Consider the following 24,010-nt stretch of genomic DNA (forward strand, 5'->3'; position numbering starts at 1 on the left):
GTCAGCGTTGGCCCTCGATCTGTGTGCATGAAAAGAAAGCAGTCTTCCTCCCGTCGCTCGTTGTGTCTCTAATAACTTCTAACACTGCAAACATGCTGTTCCAGTAGTGTTCCCCCCCCTCACACACATCCTCTCCCCTGCTTCTCCCTCCTTCTCATGCGTCTCCTCTCCTCTCGTGCAGCTCCACCCACCTGCAGATAAAAGCCAAACCCCTGAGCAGAGCTGCTGTTCAGCGTCTGTCCCAAACTGCTCAAAGCTCTGTGATACTTTCCCCCTGCAGCAGCAGCAGCAGCAGCAGCACACAGAGGTAAGTGATGCGGCACCGCGGACATGTTGTGGTTGGCATGCTGCTGTGCTTATAGGCCTTTTGGTGCACATGCATTAGGTGCTTTGTGCTTGTCTTGCATGGTTATCTGATTGCACTGCCTCGACTGGATCAGTTTGCCTTTTTCTCCTGGGAAAATATGACAAAATCACGCCCTTTTTGAATTCCTGAAACAATAGAGTAGCTTTTGGGATGGCACGTGAGGAAGAAGATCTCGGAGGTAGAGAGACAACGTGTGTTTTCATAAGACGTCCAGAAGTCTGACAGTTTTCCAAATGAAAACAATATCCAAAAGAGACACCTGGGAAGAATAACTCAGGCTTTAGCTTGTTCAAATAAATGCACGGTGCAGCATCTTGACAGGATTTAACAGCAGTTCATGGAATTTCTTGACATTTTGGAGATGTGAGGCTGCACCTCTTTCAGGCATGGACGAAATGCTACGGTTATTCTGCTTTGAGGCTATTGCACATAAATAAAAGAAAACAGGATTTAAGTCAGATTTAGAAAATGGTTCAGAGAATTCTATGCAAGTTGGAAAGTTCGGGGTTTAAGAAATCTTTGAGCCAACTTTCTTTTGAGCTAAACCATAAGTGTTTTAAACCTTTGGTATTCAGCCTGAGTCCGGTTTTTGACTGCTTCTAAAGACACATTTTCCACAGACCAATCAGATTTATAAAAGTTGACAATGCGGCGGTAAGACGATGATCACAGAATATGTGAGTGTTCACCTGCCAGGAAACAGTTGGGGAACCCTGTTTCACACCGGATGTGGATTTATGACGGCGTTTAACAAGGTGAAGCTGTTCCTGGTTTCCGCTGCGAGGACGGTGGGAATGTTTTCTGATCGCCGATACAACTTGCATGACAGCAGATTGTTTTGCACGAGTGGAACAGCTAATGAGCTTCACATGCCTGGTGGGGTGATAAGTGCCTTAATAAAATATAAGACACCACAATGGTTGAATTGATAGAACTGAGAGGTTCGTTTTTTTGCAGCTGTTTCTAACTTCCAGCCCTTTATTGCCATTGAAAGCGATTTTCCTTTCTTTGAGAGAAAAACACTTTTAATCAGGGGAAAATGTGGTGGGCTCACATAATTGAGGTTAAAGAAGTAGCTCAATTAAGTTTCTGATGGTTTTTGATTACCGTAAAACAGTCGTAGTGTAATCCTGGGTGCTCGAGAGGATTGTTGGCATCAGCAGGATGTGGCAGCAGCAGTGCGGTGGAAACACACAAAACACCGTTCTGCAGGCGGGAGGAAGTCACGGAAGCTTAAATGAAGAAAATGTCGAGCTTTGTGATTGTGGGCAATACATTTGGCGCATGTCTGATTGTCCTGAGAGAGGTTGTGGGTGGCTTACCCGCGGTGCTATCAACAGCCAGGATGCATGCTTGCATTTTGGGGTTGCATGCTTTTCCATACTAGAAAGAAGAAGGAAAAAAAAGATTCCCCAACTTGAGAAAAACAGTAAGTTAAGGGTCTGAGGGCATTGGGTTTAGGGCTGTCACAAAATCAGACTTAACTTCACGATTATTGTAGCCAAAATATTATATATATGTCTATGCGTGTATTTTGTCTCTTTCATGGGAAATGAATTCATTCGAATACACTCTAAGTATGTGGAGAGAGAATCTGTCAATTTACGAAAGTGAACAAATAGAGCAAATAAACGTCTGGATGATAACATCTGGAACATGAATGTACATTTGTTTTTGTGATATCATGATGATATGATTTTTTTTTATTCAATTGTATTATATGTTTATACAATTACCTGAATTTCTTTACGTCAGAAAGGATTTGACTCACAAACACGGCCACTTGTGTGTGTGTGTGTGTGTGTGTGTGTGTGTGTGTGTGTGTGTGTGTGTGTGTGTGTGTGTGTGTGTGTGTGTGTGTGTGTGTGTGTGTGTGTGTGTGTGTGTGTGTGTGTGTGTGTGTGTGTGTGTGTGTGTGTGTGTTGAACTTGTGAAAATGTGCTTTGAGCAAAGTGTGAAGGTTACAGAAGCAGAAGCTGCCAGTGTGAGTCCCCGGTGTGTGCAGGGAGTAATCCAGAAGCTTCTGTCAGGCCAGCAGGCTGTGACTTTAAATATTTGTCACTCTGTTAATGTCTCCTGACATCCTGTTTTCCCTCTCTCTCTCTCTCAGACTCCCTCACAGTTGTCACCTACTGAACAGGAAGTGTTTATGTAGCTCAGAGGGAATGTGTGTGTGACTTAAAGCCATGTGTCCAAACACACTACCACTGCTGCCTGAAAAATTGCTCCAAATATACATTCTAACTGCAATTGTGGCACTAAGGCGTTGTTATTCATATCCAAGATTCTGTAGCCATTAATCTCTCCTATTAGCTGCGGGAGTACATATCTTAAATCATGCAGATTGACTGTAAAGTATCTCCTGCCTAACCTCCGAGTCGTAGCTCTTATTATCCCTCGTAAATACTCCAGTGCGAAACATCTGGCCAGTAGGAAAGGGAGGATCGTATTGGTGCCCTGAGCACGGTGGGACTGTAAACGCATTAGGCTTCCCTGCACTGTCGTCATATCCCATTACTGTCACCAGTCAGAAGACGCATGCTTGTTGCAGCACGCACTACATTATCCCAGGCCATTATATCATGTCGATAAATCCTAACGTTTGCCAATGCAGACAACCGACAAGCCCCTGGAGTAGTCGGTGCATTACAGAGATACACTCCTCTGGGGAAACCATCATCAGAGTGAAACTGCTGGTTCTAAAACCTTGTCTTAAAGCAAACCTATAACCATCACCAGGTCTCTGCCTGAATTGCAAAAGCATCAATCATTGTGGTCAATTTGAGTTGGAGCTTTTTTGGCCTTTCAAATCAGATTGATTTGCACCGAATAAATACTCATGTTTCATACAGGAACACTCGACTGCAAGTAAATGCTCCGTATTCTACCAAATGTTCTCTAGGTTAAAAACATCAGATTAATTCTCTAGCTAACTTTGTATTTATACAAATGTTTACATGTTGCTTTTTTATTCTTAATCGTAAAAGCCACCAGTAAACTTTCAGATGACTGTTTTGGAGTGAAATCTACAATATTTCCACTTTAACGTATGGAATCCCTTAAAGGCATAAGCAAAGGGAAAGTTCATTCTTGTTCTAGGTCTGATCTACCGGTAAATTATTTTCTCACTGTTTATTATTTTCAAACAGAAACATGTTTTATTGTCAGGGTGATCTTTCTAAATTCCTTAATTTGTTCTGTTCGACTATTATTATAAATATTACAGCAGAAAACACTTCTGCGTCACCTGAATTGTTTTCCTCGCTTGCATTTCAGGGCTTCCATATAATGTAGTATGTATAAGTACACCATGGTGTAAAATGGAAACGTTAGGTGGAAGTACTTGAAAGGGATTCATTGGAAAGGGTCAACACTAAAGACGGGAGACAACATGTGGTCTCCTGCACGTTGTGGCCAGTTTTACACGGTATATCAAATATATTTATGCAGCTGCAAACTGCAGAATTCCCCACTGGAATCTGTGGTGTGAGCATAGCATCAGCGATCGGATCTGATTATTGGCCAAACGTTGTTATTGCCTATAAAAATAATCATTCCCTGGTGGAGTGTCCCTTCGAGAGCCAGAGCAAACATCAGAGTGAGCAAGAAATAAAAAGTGGCAAAACCACACAAAGCTCAGGCGAACACTTGGAGTCAGTTTGGAACCGTCTGGAAGGCCCGCTTCCTTCCTGTTGTGCACGATAGTGGAACACGGCCGGGAAAACAAACTCTCTTCAGGGCACATGTTCAGACGGAGACATGCACTCTCCCCATCCTTGTTTGTCATTGTGTTTCCTCTCTAAACACACACACGACTTCTGTAAAGACCTACTATGAAGTGCTGTCCACTGACACCAGATACTGTTTTGACAGAACTCACAGCAAATCGGAAAATAATTCACCCCCCCCCCCCCCCCCCCGCTCCAATTTTTTGTCTGAAATGAAAATTGCGGGCCAGACATTGGGTGACTTGTGGTTCCCAGAGCTGTAGGAGAGGGATAGTGTGTGTGTGTGTGTGTGTGTGTGTGTGTGTGTGTGTGTGTGTGTGTGTGTGTGTGTGTGTGTGTGTGTGTGTGTGTGTGTGTGTGTGTGTGTGTGTGTGTGTGTGTGTGTGTGTGTGTGTGTGTGTGTGTGTGTGTGTGTGTGTGTGTGTGTGTGTGTGTGTGTGTGAGCGAGCCGTAGGTGCAATTATGTGCTGTACGTACGTGTATGTCAGAGGTTCGAGAAGCAGTAAGCAAACACTGCGGTTGCCAATTTGAAAGTCATCCGGATGCTACTTTCTCCCTCCGTGGTTATTTGGACCATCAGTGGCTGTAAAAGTCAGCCTCATCGAGAACGAGGCGGTAGACGTCTCCGAAGGGCGACTCCGGCCTTCGCCCTGCAAAGAGATCAAGTAGGTGTGAAGGAATGCTGTGGAAGAGATACATAAATTGGAGAAGGACCAAGATGTTACCTTCCCATCGAGATTAGCTTTGTGGTGGAGACAGAAAGGGTACTCTCTGACGGAGGTGGGGTGGATCACCTGCTGGAGACAGGAAGAGCAGCAGGAAAGAAAAACAGCTTCAGGCCCACAATGTTCTCAGACTTGTGGTCCGTGAGAATAATGCAGCAAGAGAATGAGACTAAGAAAACAAACATCTGATTTAACAAACATCTGGGAAGGAAAAGATCCGACTTTTATTTCCACTTGTGATTTTATAATCAAGCTGTATTTCTCAATGTTTCGACCTATGATTGGTTTGTGCGCGTGTATATCCCAGAATACCACAATTTGATTGGATGTTTGGTATAAAACCTGATTCTTCCTCAGCAGTGATTGAAAAACCAGGTCATATTGAGGACTCGATAGTTTGACTTGTTAAAGATACAAACAAATCAGACCTTTGTTTTTCCTAGTTGTGGAAAAAAGACACATATTTCAGATGTATCTTGAATTATATTACATGAAACAAGAACTATTCCAGCTCTGTTTAAAAACATTATTATTATTGCTGGATGGAAAATGTATAAAGTACACTGCATGCTCCACATGCAGTGAGAGCAGTGTTTCGCTATTACAAGTTATGTAACAACAGCAACAACTCACACACACATGCAAATAGTCACACACACATACAGGTGCATCCACAGATGTTGACTTGGCGCTTCTAATGCTTCTGTCAGCTGATCGTTGCATTCCTTTGTGTGTGTGTGTGTGTGTACACGTTTTCGCACTGCTCTGAAAAGTGTATATTACATGACTTCAAACTGCTGTAGTCGCTGAAAGAATACAGGGCGTTACGGCCACTGCGGATCATGAATAACACACAATTCGTCTGCCATGTGAATAGTGCGTCTTCGTATAGGTGCAATAGTGGTATGCCTTTCTGTTATTGTGAAAGAAAGACAGACGTGACCATAGGCAATTAAGACTGGCACCCGTATCTGTAAGCAATGACATGCCTCTGTTCCTCATCGTTTGTTTATCGAGAGCGAGAGTCGCGCATCTGGAACCGGTCAGAGGAACACAGAGGAGAGATGGAAATTTGATTATTTTTCAAAGCCAAGCTGGAGGTGATAAAAGACTTGTGGCTCATCACCAAGCGGGGCCGGCTGTGGTTGTAAGTGTTGGCAGTGAGCTTCACTGTGGGGGGGGGGGGGGGGCAGTCTTTGTTGCATGGGATTGTCATCAAGCGAAGGGGCTAAGGAGGTGTCTGCCAAAGTGGAAGAAGGAAAACAAGCAGGAAAGGATTCTTGCTCCGTCTTTGTTTTTGAGATTCGAGGAGGTCACGTCGTGTAGATATTTATCGCGGAACCATCTGAATACATATACAGCCGGATGGAGTTCTTTCAGTAACATGCTGCATCAATAACACAAAGCCAAAGGGCTGTACAACGGGAAAATATGCAGCGGTACAACTCTCCGGTGAATCGCAATGCGTTATCTTGCAACCAATGATGCCAGATTGATATGTATGTCATCCCGTGAGCAGCAGTGTTGTCTCATGAAGGCCAGGCTTCTGTACATTGAAGTGCTTTTGTTTGCAATTCAATTGAATTACCTTCATTGCTGGGGATATGGCCAAGACATTGCATTGATACGAGGTGTCAATGTGTGGATTGTTGAGGTGCTACTAGGCAGATTGGACTGCAATCAATCATCTCGTTTAACGTTGGCATAGAATGGATAAGTGTTGGTGAGGCCACACACAGACGTTCTTGTGAGAAGAAGTTCAGGAGCTGAAAAGAAGTTGTCTGGGGAAGCTGACCCGATGGACCGTTTTCACAGCCATGTTTTTTACTGCAGGAAAACATGGCCTGGATCTGTTTGTGTCTCGGTTCTGTTGTAGGTGACAAATCAAATAGCTTCTGATTTGCGTCACCAAGTCAATGAATGCAACTGTATTGGACATCCTCACAATTCTGCGCCGGAACGACTCACTCAGAGAACATGAAAAGCAATGGCGGTAAAGGGACAGACCTCATGGTTTTGGGGTGACACTTCTGATGTGGTTGAAATGCTCCACTGGTTATGGCAAGTGATGAGAACAGACCAGGTGTGTGGTAGCCTCCCTCCCAGCTGTGCCCGTGTTTTTATCATCGCTTACGAGAAGTATATTCCTGGTGTTTAGTTCAGACCTCCCCTAAGAGGAATGCAGCGGCCATTACAGTGATCAAATACACTTGTGCTTTCCTGCGGTGAATGTCATACTTCTGAATGCTACAAAGCACCAGAGAGGAATCACTTTTCATCTGAAGCTTTGGTCTGAATATCTGAAAGTTCAAGTCATTATACACTCTCATTTCCCAACGTCCTCTAGATGTTATCTTAGACTAAACTCCCCTATGTGCAAGGGAAGTTCTGGTTGGAGTTATTTTGTAAGAAACATTGGCTGTGCCTTGAAAGGAATTACAGCTCCACAGGGCCTTCACTTTAAAATAACTCAACAAATCGTGCGCACACTTGTTGTAATTGAAAGCTCATGTTGTGCTGGAGAATGTTCTCCGTGGAAATTACCTGTGGCAAGGGTTGAAGGAGTCAGGTGATGGACTTCGGAGAATACTTCATTTGGGTCAAAACTTCAGCTGAACAGGGTTTTCAAACGTGTAGTGTCCTTATAAGTCAACCATAATTCTGTGGGGAAGCAATGGCTCAGTTCCCTTAAGTGTTCCTACTCCAGGACCTTCCCTATGTGCAGCCACCATCAGACTGTGAAGCTGAAAGACAGACATCATTCCCAGTACACTGTCTGGAGCAGTGGTTCCCAAACGGTGTGCCGCGGCACACTGGTGTGCCGTGAGTCAAGTCCGGGTGTGCCGTGGGATTTTGTGACAACCATACCTTATTATTGCAATATACAACTACACAAAAATAATTATTTTTTAATTTACTATAGGGTATCAGTACTTTGTAGGTTTATATGTACGTAATCTGCGTGATTTGCGCGTCCACATCTCCACATGCAGTGCTGCATAAACATGGCTGAGTCAGCGATAACTTTCGAGGGGTGGGGGTATGCCCATTATTTTTGAGTTCGTCCGAAGAATAGACAGGAATGTGACGGTGAGATGCAAACTGTGTCCAGACCAGAAGCTGTTATCCACTGCTGTAAACACCACGTAAAACCTCAACAAACACCTGCAAAGAACACATGTTTTTTTGTTTATATCACGGAGTCTGTTATTCTTCTCTGTCTTCCGGTTATTGCCTGGTTTGAATGACAAATACACACTAAGGAAAGTTATTGCCACTCACGCATGCGCAGTTCGCACGTGCTCGGTGAGTTACTTTATGTAGATAGTAACGAAGTAGTGTAATATATTACTTTTTTTAAAAAAGTAATATGTAATATATTACATTTTTGTAGTAATGACCCCATCTCTGGAGTTGGCGTTCTCTGTCTGGTTTAAATGAGTGTGTTGCTGCTTTGATGAAGCCTAATTTGATAAAGTTTCAAATGAATTTCTGAAATATTTTGTTAATAAATATTTCATGAGTAATATAGTTTTTATTTTTTTATTTGGTAAATAATTATGCACATTTACAGATATTTTACATGATATGAGTGATAACACGTGTTATAAGGGCTATTTTGCACAATAGGTGTGCCTTGAGATTTTTACTTGTCCTTTGGTGTGCCTTGGGCACAAAAAGTTTGGGAACCACTGGTCTGGAGGACTGCTGATATGGAATTCAAAGTCTCTTTCTTCAGAGATATACAGTACAGTTGAGTACATTTCGTGTTGCTATGGAGACAGAAGGCAGCATAACACCAGATGTAATAAGTAAAGTAGGTGTTTAACTTACAAGAAGTAATTCAGCCAATTGCATGTATGAATTTGAACCACATGTCAAACGTGGACAAAGTGTCCTTCCATTCGCTTATATTGTCCTTAACCCGTGTGTGTCTTAGACATAAGGTCACCGCTGATGAATCGCTCTGAAGCGGCATCCAACTTCCAATACGATCCCTGCTACTCATGCATCTCCAGTGAATGGATCCGGTGTGTTTTGTCTGCTTAATAAAGACCTGACGTATCCTTGGAAGTCAGAGGGAACATGTGTTTCAAAGCAGAGCTCTGTCCTCCTTGTTTTTTTTTAACGGTGGTCGTCTCATTTCCTCGCCAAGCATATGTTCCCTTTTCCTTGTGGGAGTATAAGGGATTCTGACCCTAGAAATGATCAGCTTGAAATCCACATGTTTGAAATCATGTTCAATTAAGAAGATGAATGCTTGTGGTTGGATCCATCCCGTGCTGGTTTTATATCTGAAAGAGATGTTCTGCTCTACTTCTGCCTTACTAAATGTTGCTTAGTCTGGGCCTTGAAGCACTTAAACGACTAGCTTCACTCAGTTTACCAGATTTGTTTCAATGTAATCGTGTTCCTGTCATTTGATTGCCCAATGTTCCGGACATTAAAACCATCTCGTCAACAGCTTTTAAATGTATAGTACGTTTGCAATGTGATTCTGCTGGTTTGGATTCAGATTCTATGGGATGTTATGAAATGTACGACCAGCGGATCAGTTGAGTCTCACAGGTAGACAGGCTCTGTCCATGGTGCTGGATCTATACATTCTTTCACTTTGAAAGCGCACTGACATTAGTGGCATGGGTGTGACGAGGCACACTGCCAAAACATTTAAAATGGACTAGTTATCATCTTAAAAGTTGAACATTGTAGCGGAACATGTTATGTATTATTATTACCTAGTGTCTTTACAGGATACACAGATATAGATTTGTACTTTTAAAGTTCAGTTACATTCTTTTGATCCAACGCTCCCTACATTCCTCAAGGAACGAGGTGTGTCTCAGCATTACTGTACCGAGGCCCAGATATGTCTACCAGGTGGAGATGGCAGCTTCGTGCTACAAACCCCAGGCCTCTGCGAAAGGTCACCATCTGACATCCATCGAAGTTGACATTCATATTTTCACAGGGCCAGCAGGACTGCAGCTAACACCTGGCTGCTCCCCCCGTGCATGGCCGCCGTCCTACTCGCGCCCTGGAAAAGAACGGGAAAAACGACCTAAAGTGAGGAGAAGGAGAGGAGAAACCGGACGCTGGGGGATATCTGAACGTAGGAGAATTTGACACAACTGAACCATAAGAGGTCCGATTAGCTCAAACTGATTCCTACGATTTGGTTTAAAGTAGCTTTTTTGATGGGACCTATGTTACGCACTTATTGCACTGGTGAACTAAACGCTTTAGGCCCGGCACTATAGTTTGCGTTTTTAGCGATTGCCTGGAAGAATGTGAGCGAGTCTTACTTCCAAAAACCTTCATCTCTTGGTACCGTTTGTTTCAGGGCACACAAACAGCGCAGCGCAGGAAAACATACATCCAAGCATCCCTGTTTATGTTCACACTGCGCTCTTGGCAGCACTTTTCCAATCTCTTTAGCACAGACATGTTTAAAGGATTAAGGATTATGTTCAGTGCTGACCACCTCCCCCGTGGGGCCCCTTAATTACGATATATGTTTTAGCAGCAAGCGCTTTGTGTAATTCACCTCAAGGATGTGAGACTCTGAGAATAGATGTGTAAGCAAGGGGCGAGCAGGAGGAAAGGAGGGTTTCATTATTTCTGACTCAGCTGTGTGATGGAGAGCGCCGCCTGCTGGTGGGGGGCTTACATGGAGGCAGCTCTTAAGTGTATATATCCAGGTATTGCAGATGCGGCGCTTCTTCCATCTCTTTCTGCCTAGAGAATAAATGTAACTTCAGTGAGTGGGAAGACAAAAGAATCCCTACCCATATAAAAGGAGACATCAACCATTTCTGAAAACACTATCCTGTTGCATTATTGGACGTAAATTAGAATCTGAACAAATGCTTTTTTCCCGTTCTATTATTTCAGAGCTGCATAAAAACCGTATTCACTGTGTTGCAATTGATTACTTTTACTTTCTTCCCCACTGCAGAAAAATGGCAGCTGTACCTCTCCACACTTTCTGTGTAACAATCACGGTGTTCCAGCTGTGCTTATTACACCTGGCCAACGGAGGGGCTTATCACGGACCTAAGCAGCCCCCCCCGCGGCCCCAGCCCCCGCCCTTGCCACAGTATAACGACGGGTCTCCTCAGCAGCAGTTTTTGGGGAACGAGATGCCACACCTGCCTTATGGCAATGAAGGGCCATTACTGCCTCAGTATGGAAAAGATCTTCCTCCACTGCCGTTGCAAAAGGGCATAGAGAGGCCGCTGAATGCAGGCAAAGGTAAGGTCTGTTTAGGCTAGTGGAAAATAGCTACTAGTCACTTCATATTTAGCTGACATATCATAAAGACACTTTTGATTGAGTAATGGACAGGTTTCCTTTTTAAAAAATGTCGCCAAAGGGATATTTGCCTTTAAAGGTGTATTTAAATCGCATCATTCGGTTTTGTTGTACCCATTATGAATTAAGGGCTGAAAGAAATGACCCCAGTTGAGGGGGGCACCTGTACAGAAATGACATGGACAACATGGAAACACACAAATACACATCTGAATTTGAACCACTGGTTACAAACAGGCTAATCGTACAGGAGGTCAGCTGTGCTGCTGGTGTGTGCCTTTTCGCACGTCTTTGTGCCTACGGTGCTTAGCGCAGACACGTCTGTCTTTATAGGATTAAACATCATTACCATTACACAAGCATTTGACATTTTCTTCAACGTTCAAATCTTCATTTGTCTTGATATGTGATCCTACATTTAATCAAATGACTTCACCACTTTAGTTGTGATGGATGTATTTTATTGATCAGTGTGGATTTATTTGATCAATATGCACCTCTGTCTACCAATTGTTCCTTTCTGTTTACAGGCCAAACATTCTTCAGAGGGGCGAAAGGCCCTCCTCCACCTCGTCCTGTTGAAGGTCTCAGAGAGGGACCACAAGGGATTCAGGGCCCCCCAGGACCGCCAGGACCACAAGGACCACAAGGGCTACCAGGCCAGGCATTGTCCGGGCTACCAGGGAAGCCTGGGCCGCCTGGTCCTCAAGGATACCAAGGACTCGGTAAACCTGGCATGCCAGGATTGCCAGGAAAACCTGGAGGGCCTGGATTACCAGGATCTAAAGGTGACCTTGGTTCTAATGGTGGTGGAGGATCAACTGGACTTCCTGGGCCACCTGGGCGCCCAGGTCCCCCTGGACTTCCAGGGATTTTGAAACCAGGAGGTCAGGGACTGCCAGGCCAGCTTGGTCGTCTAGGGGAGCCTGGCCATAAAGGTCCATCTGGGTTTCCTGGCCCTTCAGGTCCCAAGGGTGACAGAGGGTACGGTCAACCTGGTTTGCCAGGTTTGAAAGGACCTAGCGGACCACCAGGTCAACCTGGCAATACGGGCGGCCCCGGGTTTGGAAAACCTGGCATGAATGGTGTCCCTGGACAACCAGGAATACCAGGAAAAACTGGTACTTCTGGAGAGTCAGGACTGGCGGGGCCTACTGGTGAAAGAGGCCAACCGGGACCACCAGGCTTGACAGGAATTGGAAAACCAGGAAATGATGGTTTCAGAGGGCAACCAGGGCCCCCTGGAGGGAAAGGGGAATCGGGCCCTCACGGTTTACCAGGAGGTCCAGGCATGCCAGGTTATGGTAAACCAGGGTTTCCAGGACCCAAGGGTCACATTGGACATGGTGGTCTTACTGGACCTCCGGGCCTAAAAGGAGACAAAGGTCACGGAGGTCTTCCAGGGGTCATCGGTCCTAATGGTCCTAGCGGAATGCCCGGGCCACCGGGACCAATAGGGGTTCCTGGTAGTCTCGGATTCCCGGGGCAAAAGGGAGAGGATGGATTTGCGGGACAAAAAGGAAATCCAGGATTGAAGGGTGACATAGGCCCCCAAGGTCTTCCAGGAAAGCCGGGTTTCTCAGGCGGGGAAGGACAACCGGGGCCGAGAGGGTTTCAAGGACCCATCGGCCCTAAAGGAGAAGCGGGTATGAGGGGTTCACTTGGTACCCCTGGTGCCTCGGGGTTAACTGGACCGAGGGGAGAGGCGGGACAAACTGGAGGGAAAGGCTACCAGGGACAACAAGGTATCCCAGGGCTTACAGGACCAGGGGGACCACTCGGACCTCCTGGGATGTCAGGGTCAAAAGGTGAAACGGGCCTACCCGGTAAATCTGGCTATCCTGGTGAAGGAAAACTAGGACCCTCTGGTAATATTGGTCCTCAAGGTAACACTGGGCCAAGTGGCCCTACTGGACTTACAGGACAACCTGGACAACCCGGACTCCCCGGTCCTCCGGGACTGCCCGCTGGATCCCCTGACATCGGACAGGTCCTCCCCGTGACCGGCCCATACCCTGGCACAAAACAAGGTTGGAAGAAAAATGGAGGCGACATAGGGGGAAATGGCGTCGAGATGCCTGCGTTCACAGCAAAGCTCACTACTCCGTTCCCGTCTGTAGGATCTCCCGTCATCTTTGACAAACTCCTGCACAATGGAAATCAGAACTACAACCCCCAAAATGGTGTTTTTACCTGCAGCGTACCAGGGGTCTACTATTTTGCTTACCACGTCCACTGCAAAGGGGGTAACGTGTGGGTAGCACTGACGAAGAACAATGAGCCAGTGATGTACACATACGACGAATACTCAAAGGGCTTGCTGGATCAGGCATCGGGGAGCGCAGTACTCCCGTTACGACAAGGAGACACCGTGCATATACAGCTGCCGTCCGACCAGGCCTCAGGACTTTACGCCGGTCAATATGTCCACTCTTCGTTTTCCGGATTCTTATTGTACCCCATGTAAAAAATGGCAACAAGAATGACACATTCATGCTATTTTGTACCATGTTTGTGTTCAAACTACTATAGTCTTAAAGGTACAATGTAGGTCTTGGTAAAAGGTTTACAATCAGGTTTGGCAGAATACACTTTTGAGATAAAGTAACAGCATACTCCATTGGATATTTCTTTGCATTTCCTACATCGCATGCACCAATGGAGTCCATAAAAGTGATGCAGTTATTGAACGATGACCAGAGTATTTCCATTGTATGAATATATCTGGTCCTTGTCTAATATATCTAAGAGGTGTTGGAGAGCAGCGGTAAAAGAATGTACCTCAAAATATCTCAATTCTCATAGTTATCGTATGTTTACATTGTGCATGTATTCTTATATCCATCTACACACAATATATCAGTGTTCATGTCAGGGCCTGGTAATTCCTGAAGCAATAAGGCTTTAAGTCGTATTCACTTTTCCCTCATTTTTCGCTGTATACTGGGCACATAAGAACATATCGGTTTTGATGTACAATGACTTCACTTACAGCTATCAGTACCGAACGCTGGGTAATCATACGGTTATTAAGTTATTGAAAGTCTTTTTCCATTATTTTCAGAAATGTAAACATATTAATTTGACATTAAAATAAGAATAACTACATGGTCATTTTTTACTTCTCATTTTGTCCAAGGTTTTGAACTATCCTGGAATATTTGCTTTTGACAAATCGATGTCATGATTTGTTTTAGTTTTTTGTTTGACATCCATTCTTTAAAAGGTTGTTGTCACTTTGTCAGTACTCTCTGTAATTTATTTGTTTGACTACTGATTATTTGGGATTGTATTAATTTGTGTGTGTTAACATTAAATGATGGAATTAATTTGAAGATGCAGATCATAAATGTTCTGTGGCAAAAACATAACACAAACATTCAAAAACATATTTTCATAGTCATACCCAATAAAACCATGTGTCAGTTTATTTTTTTATTTTGTACTGTATTTCTTTAAACTGTGGATGTGCCATTTTTGGAATGAAATTCTTATTTGTTCTTACCTATTTTAATTTCTTTTGGACAATGGTGAACAGCATTAAATGGGAAACTGCCTTAAATATGTGAATTGTGTTGCTTTTATTGATATTGTTCTAATAAAAAAACATTTGTCCTGACTATTTTTATGTCGTCACATTTTAGCTATTGTCTACATAAAATGTATATTATTCTTTAAAAAATAACTTGGTACAGTTTAGTTGTAATAAAATAGCAAACAAGATCACCAGAATGTCAAAGGGTTTTTACTCTAATAATTATGTATTGCCACATATGGGTCAGACATCTTGGACAAATGACCTTTGTAACAAAATCCATCTAGTGTCATCACAAGCCAAGTCTGTGACCTCTGAGAACTGAATACTACAGTATATTCAACAGTTTACATGCAAGAAAAATACTTGCTGGGTAAAAGTACTCTAAAAGTAAAGATTGCTCATTATGCAGAAGCATTGCTTAGCTTTTTAAAGGTGGAGCCAGTTTACACTAATGTATACACAAATCAATCCATAGTAATATATTTGTTTACGACTAGAACTGTCAAATAAATATAATAGTTTATAATATGTTCTCTCTTAAATGTAGTGTAATGGTGTTGTCAAAAAGTAATTACAAGTACCACAGCATTAAAAAAGTCTGAGTCACATTGATCAAAAGTATCTCTTTTATATAATACAAGAGGATAGTCAGTCTTGAACTAACCTCGACTGAAATTATGGAGAACTGCATTCGAAGAACTTTGGTGCCCTCTGCTGGAACTTCCACGTATGAGAATGAACGAGAACCTGCGAGATAACGCGAGAAAGAGTCTGGCCAATCAGAGTTGCATACGTCATGTCGACGATGCCTTCGCTTCTTCCTGCGTACACGGGTCTAGTCAGCTCAAACGTCTCCCTGTTTTGACCGGAATATTTATGATTTATGTTTCTATTCACGACGGAAGCAGATAAAAAGTAAGTGCTATGATTAACATCTAATACGTTTCGACTTACATTACGTGACAGTTTGGCGTCTTAGCTCTCATTTATCTCAATCTACCAAGCCAACTCTCCCGTCTGTATGACTTGCTAACAGTTAGCTTGTTTGCACAGCTATAGAGTGCATCATTTCTACCTGCCGCAACTGATTTAAAGTAACCTGCCAATGGTAATAATGTAGCTGGAAGTTAAATAAGGCTTTTGTCGTGTTAGACTTAAATTCTAAATTGAAAGGACGTTGCAAGCCAAGCATACGTGTACCATGCTATGTTAGCAACGTTGGCGAAGTGCAAGTACACTCACTGCCCCTTCATTAGGTACACTCTAGGTTCAACTGCTCGTTAGCACTAATGTCTAATCAGCCAATCACATGGCAGATACTCAATCATTTAGACATGTTCAAGACGACCTGGTGAAGTTCAACCGGCATTAGAATGGGGAAGAAACGTTTTTTGTCTGCTGTTTTAAAATGGGTTATGTTACAATGAAGTAAACGTGTTACATTTTGCTCCCAGATTTCCACTATGGCATCTCGAGCAGGCCCACGAGCCTCGGGCACGGATGGCAGTGACTTCCAGCACCGGGAGAAGGTCGCCTCACACTACCAGATGAGGTATGTTCATTTACAAAATAAATATTAGATGGATGCCAACTCCTGACTAGTGAAATGCAACTGTACCTGCACTTTGATTTATAAGTGACTGTTAAGAGATTCACTACATATTGTTAAAAACGTGCATGAATTCAGTTTGTATTTGCAACTGTACCCCTCACAGCGTGGCCCTGAAGTCTGAAATCCGTAAACTCAACATCGTCCACGTCCTGATCTGGGTCCTGATGGCAGCTCAGGTAATACAAATCCTTTTGAAAAAGGATTTTCTTTGACAGTTGTAACACCCGAGCTGATGTCTGATGTGTGGTTCTCTTGTCAGGTGATTGTGAGCCAGCTGAGCCTGGTGTCCCACAAGGTGGTTTGCTCTCCATACCAGTGGGAGTACCCCTACCTGCTGAGCATAATTCCCACAGTCTTCAGCTTCTCGGCTTTCCCCCGCAACAACATAAGCTACTTGGTGATCTCCATGATCAGCGGCGGGCTGTTCTGCATCGCCCCTCTGATCTACGGCAGCATGGAAATGTTCCCCGTGGCACACCAGCTCTACCGGCACGGCAAATCGTACCGCTTCATCTTCGGCTTCGCCGCCGTGACCGTCATGTACCTGGTGATCATCATCGCTGTGCAGGTGCACGTCTGGCAGATCTACTACAGCAAGAAGCTGCTGGACCAGTGGTTCACCAGCACGCAGGACAAGAAGAAGAATAAATGAGTCTGCCCGAAGCACAGACTGAGAGAAGAGACTCTCAAAAGTATTCCTCTTTTTCTATATTTATATTTGACAGTGATGACATCATTGTTGATACAAAAAAAATACTGGACTTCTGCTGCCATCACTCAGTACATTAAAGGATAACAGGTGGAGTCTGGGACCCCCCCCTCTAGATTTTAGACTGCCTATCTCTTTACACTTACTGTTGGTATAGTGTTATGTGCTTGTATTGCAGAGTTAAGAGCTTCATTCATAACATTTCAACTTTGACCTTCAGAGTCCCTGCAGCGTTTTCTCCTGGTGGAAATGTCTCTCCTGGCTCCGCCCCTAATCCTCCACTGAACTGTAAACGCCTTGTGTTTGTACCTCGTTATTTCAGGTACCGACAGTGTAACACACCAGGTCTAACTGGAAGAAGACTGTGATGACATGTAAGGTAATGTTTTGGAAACAAATAAAAATTCAAATATGATTGTAAGATCGGTTGTGGGCTCACTAAGGCTTTTTTGGGGTTCTGTCACTGGTGCAAACATTCTCTTTGCCTTGTTTGTTTATGCAACACAGCCTTCACTCTTTCCGTGTGTGTGTGTGTGTGTGTGTGTGTGTGTGTGTGTGTGTGTGTGTGTGTGTGTGTGTGTGTGTGTGTGGTAAAAACAAGACAGGTCAATGTACTCATGTTTTTTTCAAGACGATTTATAAGTGTCAATCATTTTAGATCAACTGTTTTTTTAGGAAATAAACTTAAGATCAGATGAGAGAAATCTTTGATACCCAGCGTTTAAATTCAGTACATTGATTTATATTGCAACCTTCATCTGATGGTATCAAACATTTTCAGAAGAACATCAAATTTAAGAAAGTTGAAAAATATCAGACTATTTCACAATAAATAAAAACATTGTATCTACATTATTTTTACTGTATTATCACACCAAAAAGACAACTTCAAAATATTATTACAATTTACAATCTATAAGTGGTAAAGAAGGGCATTAAATGAAATTACACAAATGCTTTTTGTAAAAACTGAGAAAATGCATGTACCTTGTTTGAGAAAAAACACCAAATATTCTGAAAGATTGAACTGTCTGAGCGTCGCTGGAGCACTTCAGGTTCAGGTTATTTATTAGGTAGGTCGATTTAGTTTGCAGAGAAAAAGACAAGAGATCCATCCTGACACTAAAAACAAACAGACACATCTCTAATAAAAGGAGTGGACTAGTTCAAATCTCCAAATATTTCAAAAACATTTTAAGAAGGAAAACACTAGTACAAAATGGACATTCAAAATTAAATTAATAGGAATCTGTGTGACACTCCTATGATGTATACATGTGTGCAATAGCTGCTGGGCTAAAACGTTGTTTGCTTTGTTCTACTCCTTGGGACAAGTAACCTCCGGCCCGAAGGAAGAAGCTTCAATCGTCTAATATGGAGCTGGATCACCGGCGCTGTAACTGCCTGAGGGACAGGTTCTCCAGGTTTAGCTGTGGCTCACCAATCAGTCTGCTGGACCGCTTTACGATCTGACTCAGAGAGTTTCTGCTCTTTAAAGTCAGCTTACCAAACCATGACATTAAGGAAAAAGACAGAATTGACTCGATAAAATATGATCGAGTCAGTTTAACATTTTTGTCAATGTTAAAATAGGACAGTTTCCTAAGACAGTACAAACGATGGTGCCCCTTTTTGCACACAGCTTGCATCAGAGCTACATTTTGAGTCAATAATGGTCCCGAGATATTTGTACGATTGCACAAATTCTACTTTCTGATTCCTGATAAGACTCCATGGGGATGTCTTCTAAAAGCAATGATCATGTCGTGACATGCAGGACAAAGTTTCCCTTTCTGCCGCACTTATTGCCCCGACTGTTCAAAGTGCAGTCGGGCATTCATTAATGAAGTCCCTGTACCTTTCCTCTATGGGACCTTCAGGCACCAGCTGACCCGGCAGTTCCTCATCAGCAGCTTCACAGCTTCCTCTGGACTTTTATGAGTTTAAGAAACAGAAACGGAATCTTACATTAAATAACGTTCAGCTCTTGTGTTTCCCTTTGATTGCAGTAAAACATCTAACCTTAAAGATTACAGCTGACTGAAGACGGCAGCTCCACATTAGCCTCCTCATAATATAATATGACATTTCTGACATAGTTGTTTACATTTTTTGGACTACTATAGTATGTTTTCTTTTACATGCGACATCATTTGTTCCTCTCACAGTTTTGACATTACTTTATTTTGTACATAGAATGTTTTTTTATAAATATACTGTATATATATATTTTTTTTTTTTCTTCAAATATGGTATTAGATTTTGTTCAGATTTATTGTATTTTATACTATGACGTTTTTATGAGTTTTGTGACATACTAAACTATCTTGTTTGTTCTGATATGTAAAACAGTTTTTGCGATTAAATGTTAAAAAAATCAATCTTTTTGACAAACTATGTATTTTTTACTTCAATGCAGTTTTTTCAGATATTCGTTCAACATATTTTGATTTACTATACAAGACCATTGTCAAATGTGATCTTAATCTTAAAAGCAACGACATGACTTCATTAAGAGTTGCAAAAATGGAAATGCTTTATTTTTTACAAATATTTGATAGAGCTGCGGCCGCTCAGCAAATGCATCATCAAGTGGAGCCAGGTGAGCTGGGAATCTTTTAGAACTGTAAATAAGTTGAATGATAAAATGCAAAACTTAGGATACTGTTGAACACATTTGTTTTGTCTTTTATCTGCACATGACCTCTTACCGATGAGACCTTGGTAAATACCATAGTCAAACTGTACTAGTGTGTTGTGAAGCCCACCCTTCTCCATCTCCCTGCCTGCCTATCAGGAAGTCATCAAGGTGGTCCAGCCGGTGTTCTTGGGGAAGATGATTATTTACTTTGAGAACTACGACCCAGAAGACATGGTGGCTCTGTACGAGACTCTGGGCTACGCGGCCGGCCTCTCCGTCTGCTCCATCGGACTCGCCCTGCTCCATCACCTCTACTTCTACCACGTCCAGAGGACAGGCATGAAGATCAGAGTGGCCATGTGTCACATGATCTACAACAAGGTCAGTAGGAGGGCAGTTCCCATTATCATTGATGCTGCTTGGCCTGCATGTCATGGCACTGAAGGGATGACCTTTGAATGTGAAGCCCTAAGACTACAGGTCGTATCTCTTATACCTCTATACCTCTTTCCCTCCAATGTGACATCTTGGAAAGTGTTTGTGATGGACGCTCAGCACTAATGGCCCTTCCTCTCTTCTTCCTAGGCTCTGTGTCTCAGCAGTTCAGCCATGGGAAAGACCACCACGGGCCAGATCGTCAACCTCCTTTCCAACGACGTCAACAAGTTTGATGACGTAAGTGAAAGTGAAATCTTTCAGAGAGCAGAAGGGCTGCTCTCGTTTCCTGCAAAGGTCAAGGTGCTACAACATTGCCGGCCAACAGATTCAGATGTTTAGATTTAGTTTGTCCGACATTGCCTTCAGAATCAATTTGCCCTGGATCCACACAAATGTAAGGGCTTGTGTTTTATTTGCACTTTAAAGTTTAAATATACTTTAAATATACTTTATTGATCCCAATTTAGGAAATTAAACAGCACAACTCGTTAAGAGAAAGGAACACGTTTATTATTGTGTACTTTTTCTAACCCAAATTGAACACAATGTGTCTGCGGTGGTCTTTAGGGGGGGAGCGCGGCGGCCGGGCCATTGGTGGCAGTGGGACCACCTTGTGGGTCACATGGACTTTTCTGAAACACATTAACGATGCAAGATTTAGCTTTTTTTATTGTGTCCGTCTTATACAGATAAAGAAATAACACTTAATCCTCCCAAGTTCTCCCTAAGCTCTGTGAGCGATGAACTCAGGGTTCCCACAGCCAGAGGACTTTAACCCTCACCTTAAAGAGGTCGTCTCAGCGCTGGTCCCCTTCAGCGGGTGGTAGGGCCCTTTTTGTTTGGAGTTGGTGACAAAACACTTGTGGGAGATTGGGGGGAGGAACATCTCCTGATATTCGGTCATGGGCTTCTTCCTGGACAACAAGGCAACAAAAACATTGCGTTGACACAAACAAAAGACAGTATAAAAAGGTTTAAATACATAAGAAAAATAAAATGGAAGATAAATATATAAAACTAACTACAACTGTCACAAGTAGCCTTCAAAGGTTGTTGAACATGTTACTTCTCTTGAAGATGTGGTCCCTGACCTTTTCACAAAGATAATGTATATCCCTGTGTGGCTTTATAAGCTAATATACTTTTGTAAGCAGCATAAAAGCCCTAATATAAGTGCAATTATATATATGTTTTAAAGACACTGGGACATTTGCCAAAGCTGGAAACTAAGCATGGCATTTAGGCTACCAGGTTGTTGCAATATGCGTTTGACAGTGGGACATTATTTGTTGATGCACCGTTGGCCCTGGGGACAACAATAGTGGGTGCACCAGGCCTACATTTCCTTATGAAAGCCCTATAGCAATATCTCTCTTTAACTAAAAGCTTCTAAATGAAGGACCTCACCCCCCATATGTGGCCGGATGGTTTCCCCGTTGCCTCCTCATGGTCTTACTTGTTAGTATATCCGAGCGGTGGAAGGTGGGCTGTGTTGAGAGGAAGCCTCAGAGATCTGGTTATTGATGCTGTTGTCATGGCTGCAGAGTTATGGCGATGATGCGCTTTGGGGGTTTGGATTCTAATGTCAGAGGAGACACTTTTGAATATATACAAAGTGTTCCATCACAGTTTAATGCTGAATGAAATCCAACCATTTGACTAAGGAACTTTATCCAGCGATATATTGTTAGTTTTATAGTGATTTTTCAGTTTTCTTAACAGTATTTCTACACTTTCAAAATCGTATTATTTCCCTGCAATGTCAACAATATATTTACAGCAGTTGATACCTGTTTGTTACAATTTAGATATTTGTTCAATATTATCACAGTATTTGATCTTTCTTCTTTTTTTGTTTTTTTTCAACAAAATCTGGACAGTATTATTTGAATACCTTGTCCACTATATGTTGATAGGATTATTGGAATTGTTATTTTGTAATTGTGGCATTTATTCTTAACGTGGCAGAAGGTAGAAATGTAAGGACTGTAAATGAGGCCCAACACTGAGAGCACAGCAGCCCAAGGCTACAGGACTGTGCTCCAGTGAGGGCAGTCCAAACTGATCAACTGGGTCTAAGTTATGGGCCTAGAAAATATTTCCCCAACAATACATATGGTCAAGTCATAAATAATATAAAATGACCTGGTTTCTCACTGAAGTCCCAATTATCAGACGTGACATAACTTTACTTTAAGTAAGTAAGTGGAAGAACCGTGTAACCTTGTAACCAGTAATGTTCAAAATAGGATCCAATTTTGCTTTCACATAGAAGCTCCTTTTAAAAGTTTTGTCCATTGTTTTTTAATAAACAATTTCTGCAGTATTCATCAAACTTACATTTCCTTTTTCTTCCGTCCTCACTGACGACAGGATCCGCGGTGGGGTCTGGGATCAGGATCATCGAGGTGTACGTCTGGGAGAAATCCTTCGCTGGTAAAAACATGAAAGGCATTCTTGTTGAATTGAAGAGATTTGAGGAGTGAGCCAAGGATTTGAGAAGTGTGCCAAGGATTTGAGAAGTGAGCCAAGGATTTGAGAAGTGAGCCAAGGATTTGAGAAGTGTGCCAAGGATTTGAGAAGTGAGCCAAGGACTACAAACCAACACCTACAGCATAAAAAGGACAGCTTCTCCAGCCCGAGGGCCCGCTACATACCTACATGACCATGATTTAGTTTTGATTCACACTTAATGTTACAGTATATTACCTTTAACAAATGTTAGATTTACACAAGAACTGGTAGGTTAAGGTCATGTAATCATCCACTAGTTACAGTTTGAACTAACATCTGAAGAACTGTGCTTTTATTGTGAAGGATCTGCTGATGTTGGCTCTGCTTTTTGTCTAAATGCAAGCTTCGCTGTCTGCATTGAGTCTCTGCTCTTTAAATATTTGGTTATTAATTGCATAAACTATTTTTTAACCACACCTCAAAGGCTCCTTGCATTTAGATGGCATGTGTCCTGCAAAGATGTGCAGCAGCACTTCTTAAGTGTGAGCGTTGTTTCACTTTGTTGCCTACTATGCATGTGTTCACGCACGCCTGTATTGATTTGCATTGATCACATGCAACTTTTTGCCATTATTATTATAATTAATATTATTATGTCAATATGATCCCTCAAGGAAGTTTTACAAGCTTTGTATTTTATGCTGCTCAGAAACTGTGTTGAAATAGGCCACAAAACTGCTGCTTTCTTGTATTCTCTGTGCCTCATGTCTGTGTTCATACTCTGTGTTAACGAGCCCTAAAAACCTGCATTGGGAAATAAAATGACGTGCAATAAAGTTTAAGAGGTGATTGTTTGTATTACATTATGTGTCACTCTCCAGCGTACTAAGATAAGCCTACTAAGAACATTTGAATGCAAACTTGCTCCTTGTAAGCTTTATGAGTTCACTTCTTATTAAGGTAATGTGACTTTTTTGGCTCAACTCCTAAATGAAAGCCTTATTTCACGAGTTGCTCTTATTGCACACTAGCTGTATTTATGTAGCACTGCCTGTCAGATGGATTAGCTCAGTGTGATGAAGAAGCCCTCACAAAGCATGAGGTTGTGAGTTCAACTCCCACAGTGAGCAATATGTTTATCAATTTAGCGTTAGATCCAATTTCCCACAGAAGAAGAACAGACGTGTCCCTGTGACTGTGGAGTGTGTTCAGTCACATAGCTCAGAGCGGAGATGTGTGGTCTGTGGAGCTGAGGCTGAGTGTCTGGTTCCTGCTTGGGTCGACCACAAAGACATTTACTTTGAAAGGCTATTATATTGTTTCTATGAGATTTCATAGCTCATGGACTTATGAGGATGCTCAATAGAGCTGAGCTCAGTAGAGCTGATGTTGTGTGGTTTTGAAAGTCCAACATGCAGAGGTTGTGACACAAACTCCACCAGAGACATGTCTCACATCTCATCGAGTGATGTTCTGAAGAATT

General features: G+C 42.6%; 3 protein-coding genes across 5 annotated transcripts; all 3 read left to right on the forward strand.

Moving 5' to 3' along the window:
- Nucleotides 1-222: 222 nt before the first annotated feature.
- Nucleotides 223-14,754, forward strand: LOC117456469 (collagen alpha-1(VIII) chain-like). 3 transcript variants are annotated; one of them, XM_034096372.2, is made up of 4 exons: nucleotides 235-307; nucleotides 9,793-9,966; nucleotides 10,780-11,075; nucleotides 11,666-14,754. In XM_034096372.2, the coding sequence occupies exons 3-4, from the start codon at nucleotides 10,784-10,786 to the stop codon at nucleotides 13,600-13,602; spliced, it is 2,229 nt and encodes a 742-aa protein (XP_033952263.1). In that variant the 5' UTR covers nucleotides 235-307; nucleotides 9,793-9,966; nucleotides 10,780-10,783; the 3' UTR covers nucleotides 13,603-14,754. The 3 variants fall into 3 exon arrangements, with proteins under 3 accessions (XP_033952280.1, XP_033952263.1, XP_033952271.1); XM_034096380.2 differs by having other exon boundaries at nucleotides 9,793-9,933; XM_034096389.2 differs by lacking the exon at nucleotides 9,793-9,966 and having other exon boundaries at nucleotides 223-307.
- A 703-nt stretch (nucleotides 14,755-15,457) lies between these two features.
- jagn1b (jagunal homolog 1b) lies at nucleotides 15,458-17,415 on the forward strand. Its single transcript, XM_034096671.1, has 4 exons — nucleotides 15,458-15,588; nucleotides 16,128-16,225; nucleotides 16,389-16,461; nucleotides 16,545-17,415. Exons 2-4 carry the CDS (start codon nucleotides 16,137-16,139, stop codon nucleotides 16,935-16,937), a joined length of 555 nt encoding a protein of 184 aa, XP_033952562.1. The 5' UTR covers nucleotides 15,458-15,588; nucleotides 16,128-16,136; the 3' UTR covers nucleotides 16,938-17,415.
- A 2,259-nt stretch (nucleotides 17,416-19,674) lies between these two features.
- On the forward strand, nucleotides 19,675-20,412 carry LOC117456420 (ATP-binding cassette sub-family C member 4-like). The gene is made up of 2 exons (XM_034096309.2): nucleotides 19,675-20,016; nucleotides 20,221-20,412. Exons 1-2 carry the CDS (start codon nucleotides 19,831-19,833, stop codon nucleotides 20,410-20,412), a joined length of 378 nt encoding a protein of 125 aa, XP_033952200.1. The 5' UTR covers nucleotides 19,675-19,830.
- Nucleotides 20,413-24,010: the final 3,598 nt, after the last annotated feature.

The sequence above is a fragment of the Pseudochaenichthys georgianus genome, chromosome 2, assembly GCF_902827115.2.
Source record: "Pseudochaenichthys georgianus chromosome 2, fPseGeo1.2, whole genome shotgun sequence".
NCBI lineage: Eukaryota > Metazoa > Chordata > Actinopteri > Perciformes > Channichthyidae > Pseudochaenichthys > Pseudochaenichthys georgianus.

What these genes read in the sequence shown, in the direction of transcription:
- LOC117456420 (XM_034096309.2), top strand. Translation starts at nt 19,831, where the DNA reads ATGATTATTTACTTTGAGAACTACGACCCAGAAGACATGGTGGCTCTG. An exon ending in GTCACATGATCTACAACAAG is followed by an intron (nt 20,017 to 20,220) that starts GTCAGTAGGAGG and finishes TCTTCTTCCTAG; the next exon opens with GCTCTGTGTCTCAGCAGTTC.
- jagn1b (XM_034096671.1), top strand. Translation starts at nt 16,137, where the DNA reads ATGGCATCTCGAGCAGGCCCACGAGCCTCGGGCACGGATGGCAGTGAC. An exon ending in GCCTCACACTACCAGATGAG is followed by an intron (nt 16,226 to 16,388) that starts GTATGTTCATTT and finishes TACCCCTCACAG; the next exon opens with CGTGGCCCTGAAGTCTGAAA. An exon ending in GGGTCCTGATGGCAGCTCAG is followed by an intron (nt 16,462 to 16,544) that starts GTAATACAAATC and finishes TTCTCTTGTCAG; the next exon opens with GTGATTGTGAGCCAGCTGAG.
- LOC117456469 (XM_034096389.2), top strand. Translation starts at nt 10,784, where the DNA reads ATGGCAGCTGTACCTCTCCACACTTTCTGTGTAACAATCACGGTGTTC. An exon ending in GCCGCTGAATGCAGGCAAAG is followed by an intron (nt 11,076 to 11,665) that starts GTAAGGTCTGTT and finishes TTCTGTTTACAG; the next exon opens with GCCAAACATTCTTCAGAGGG.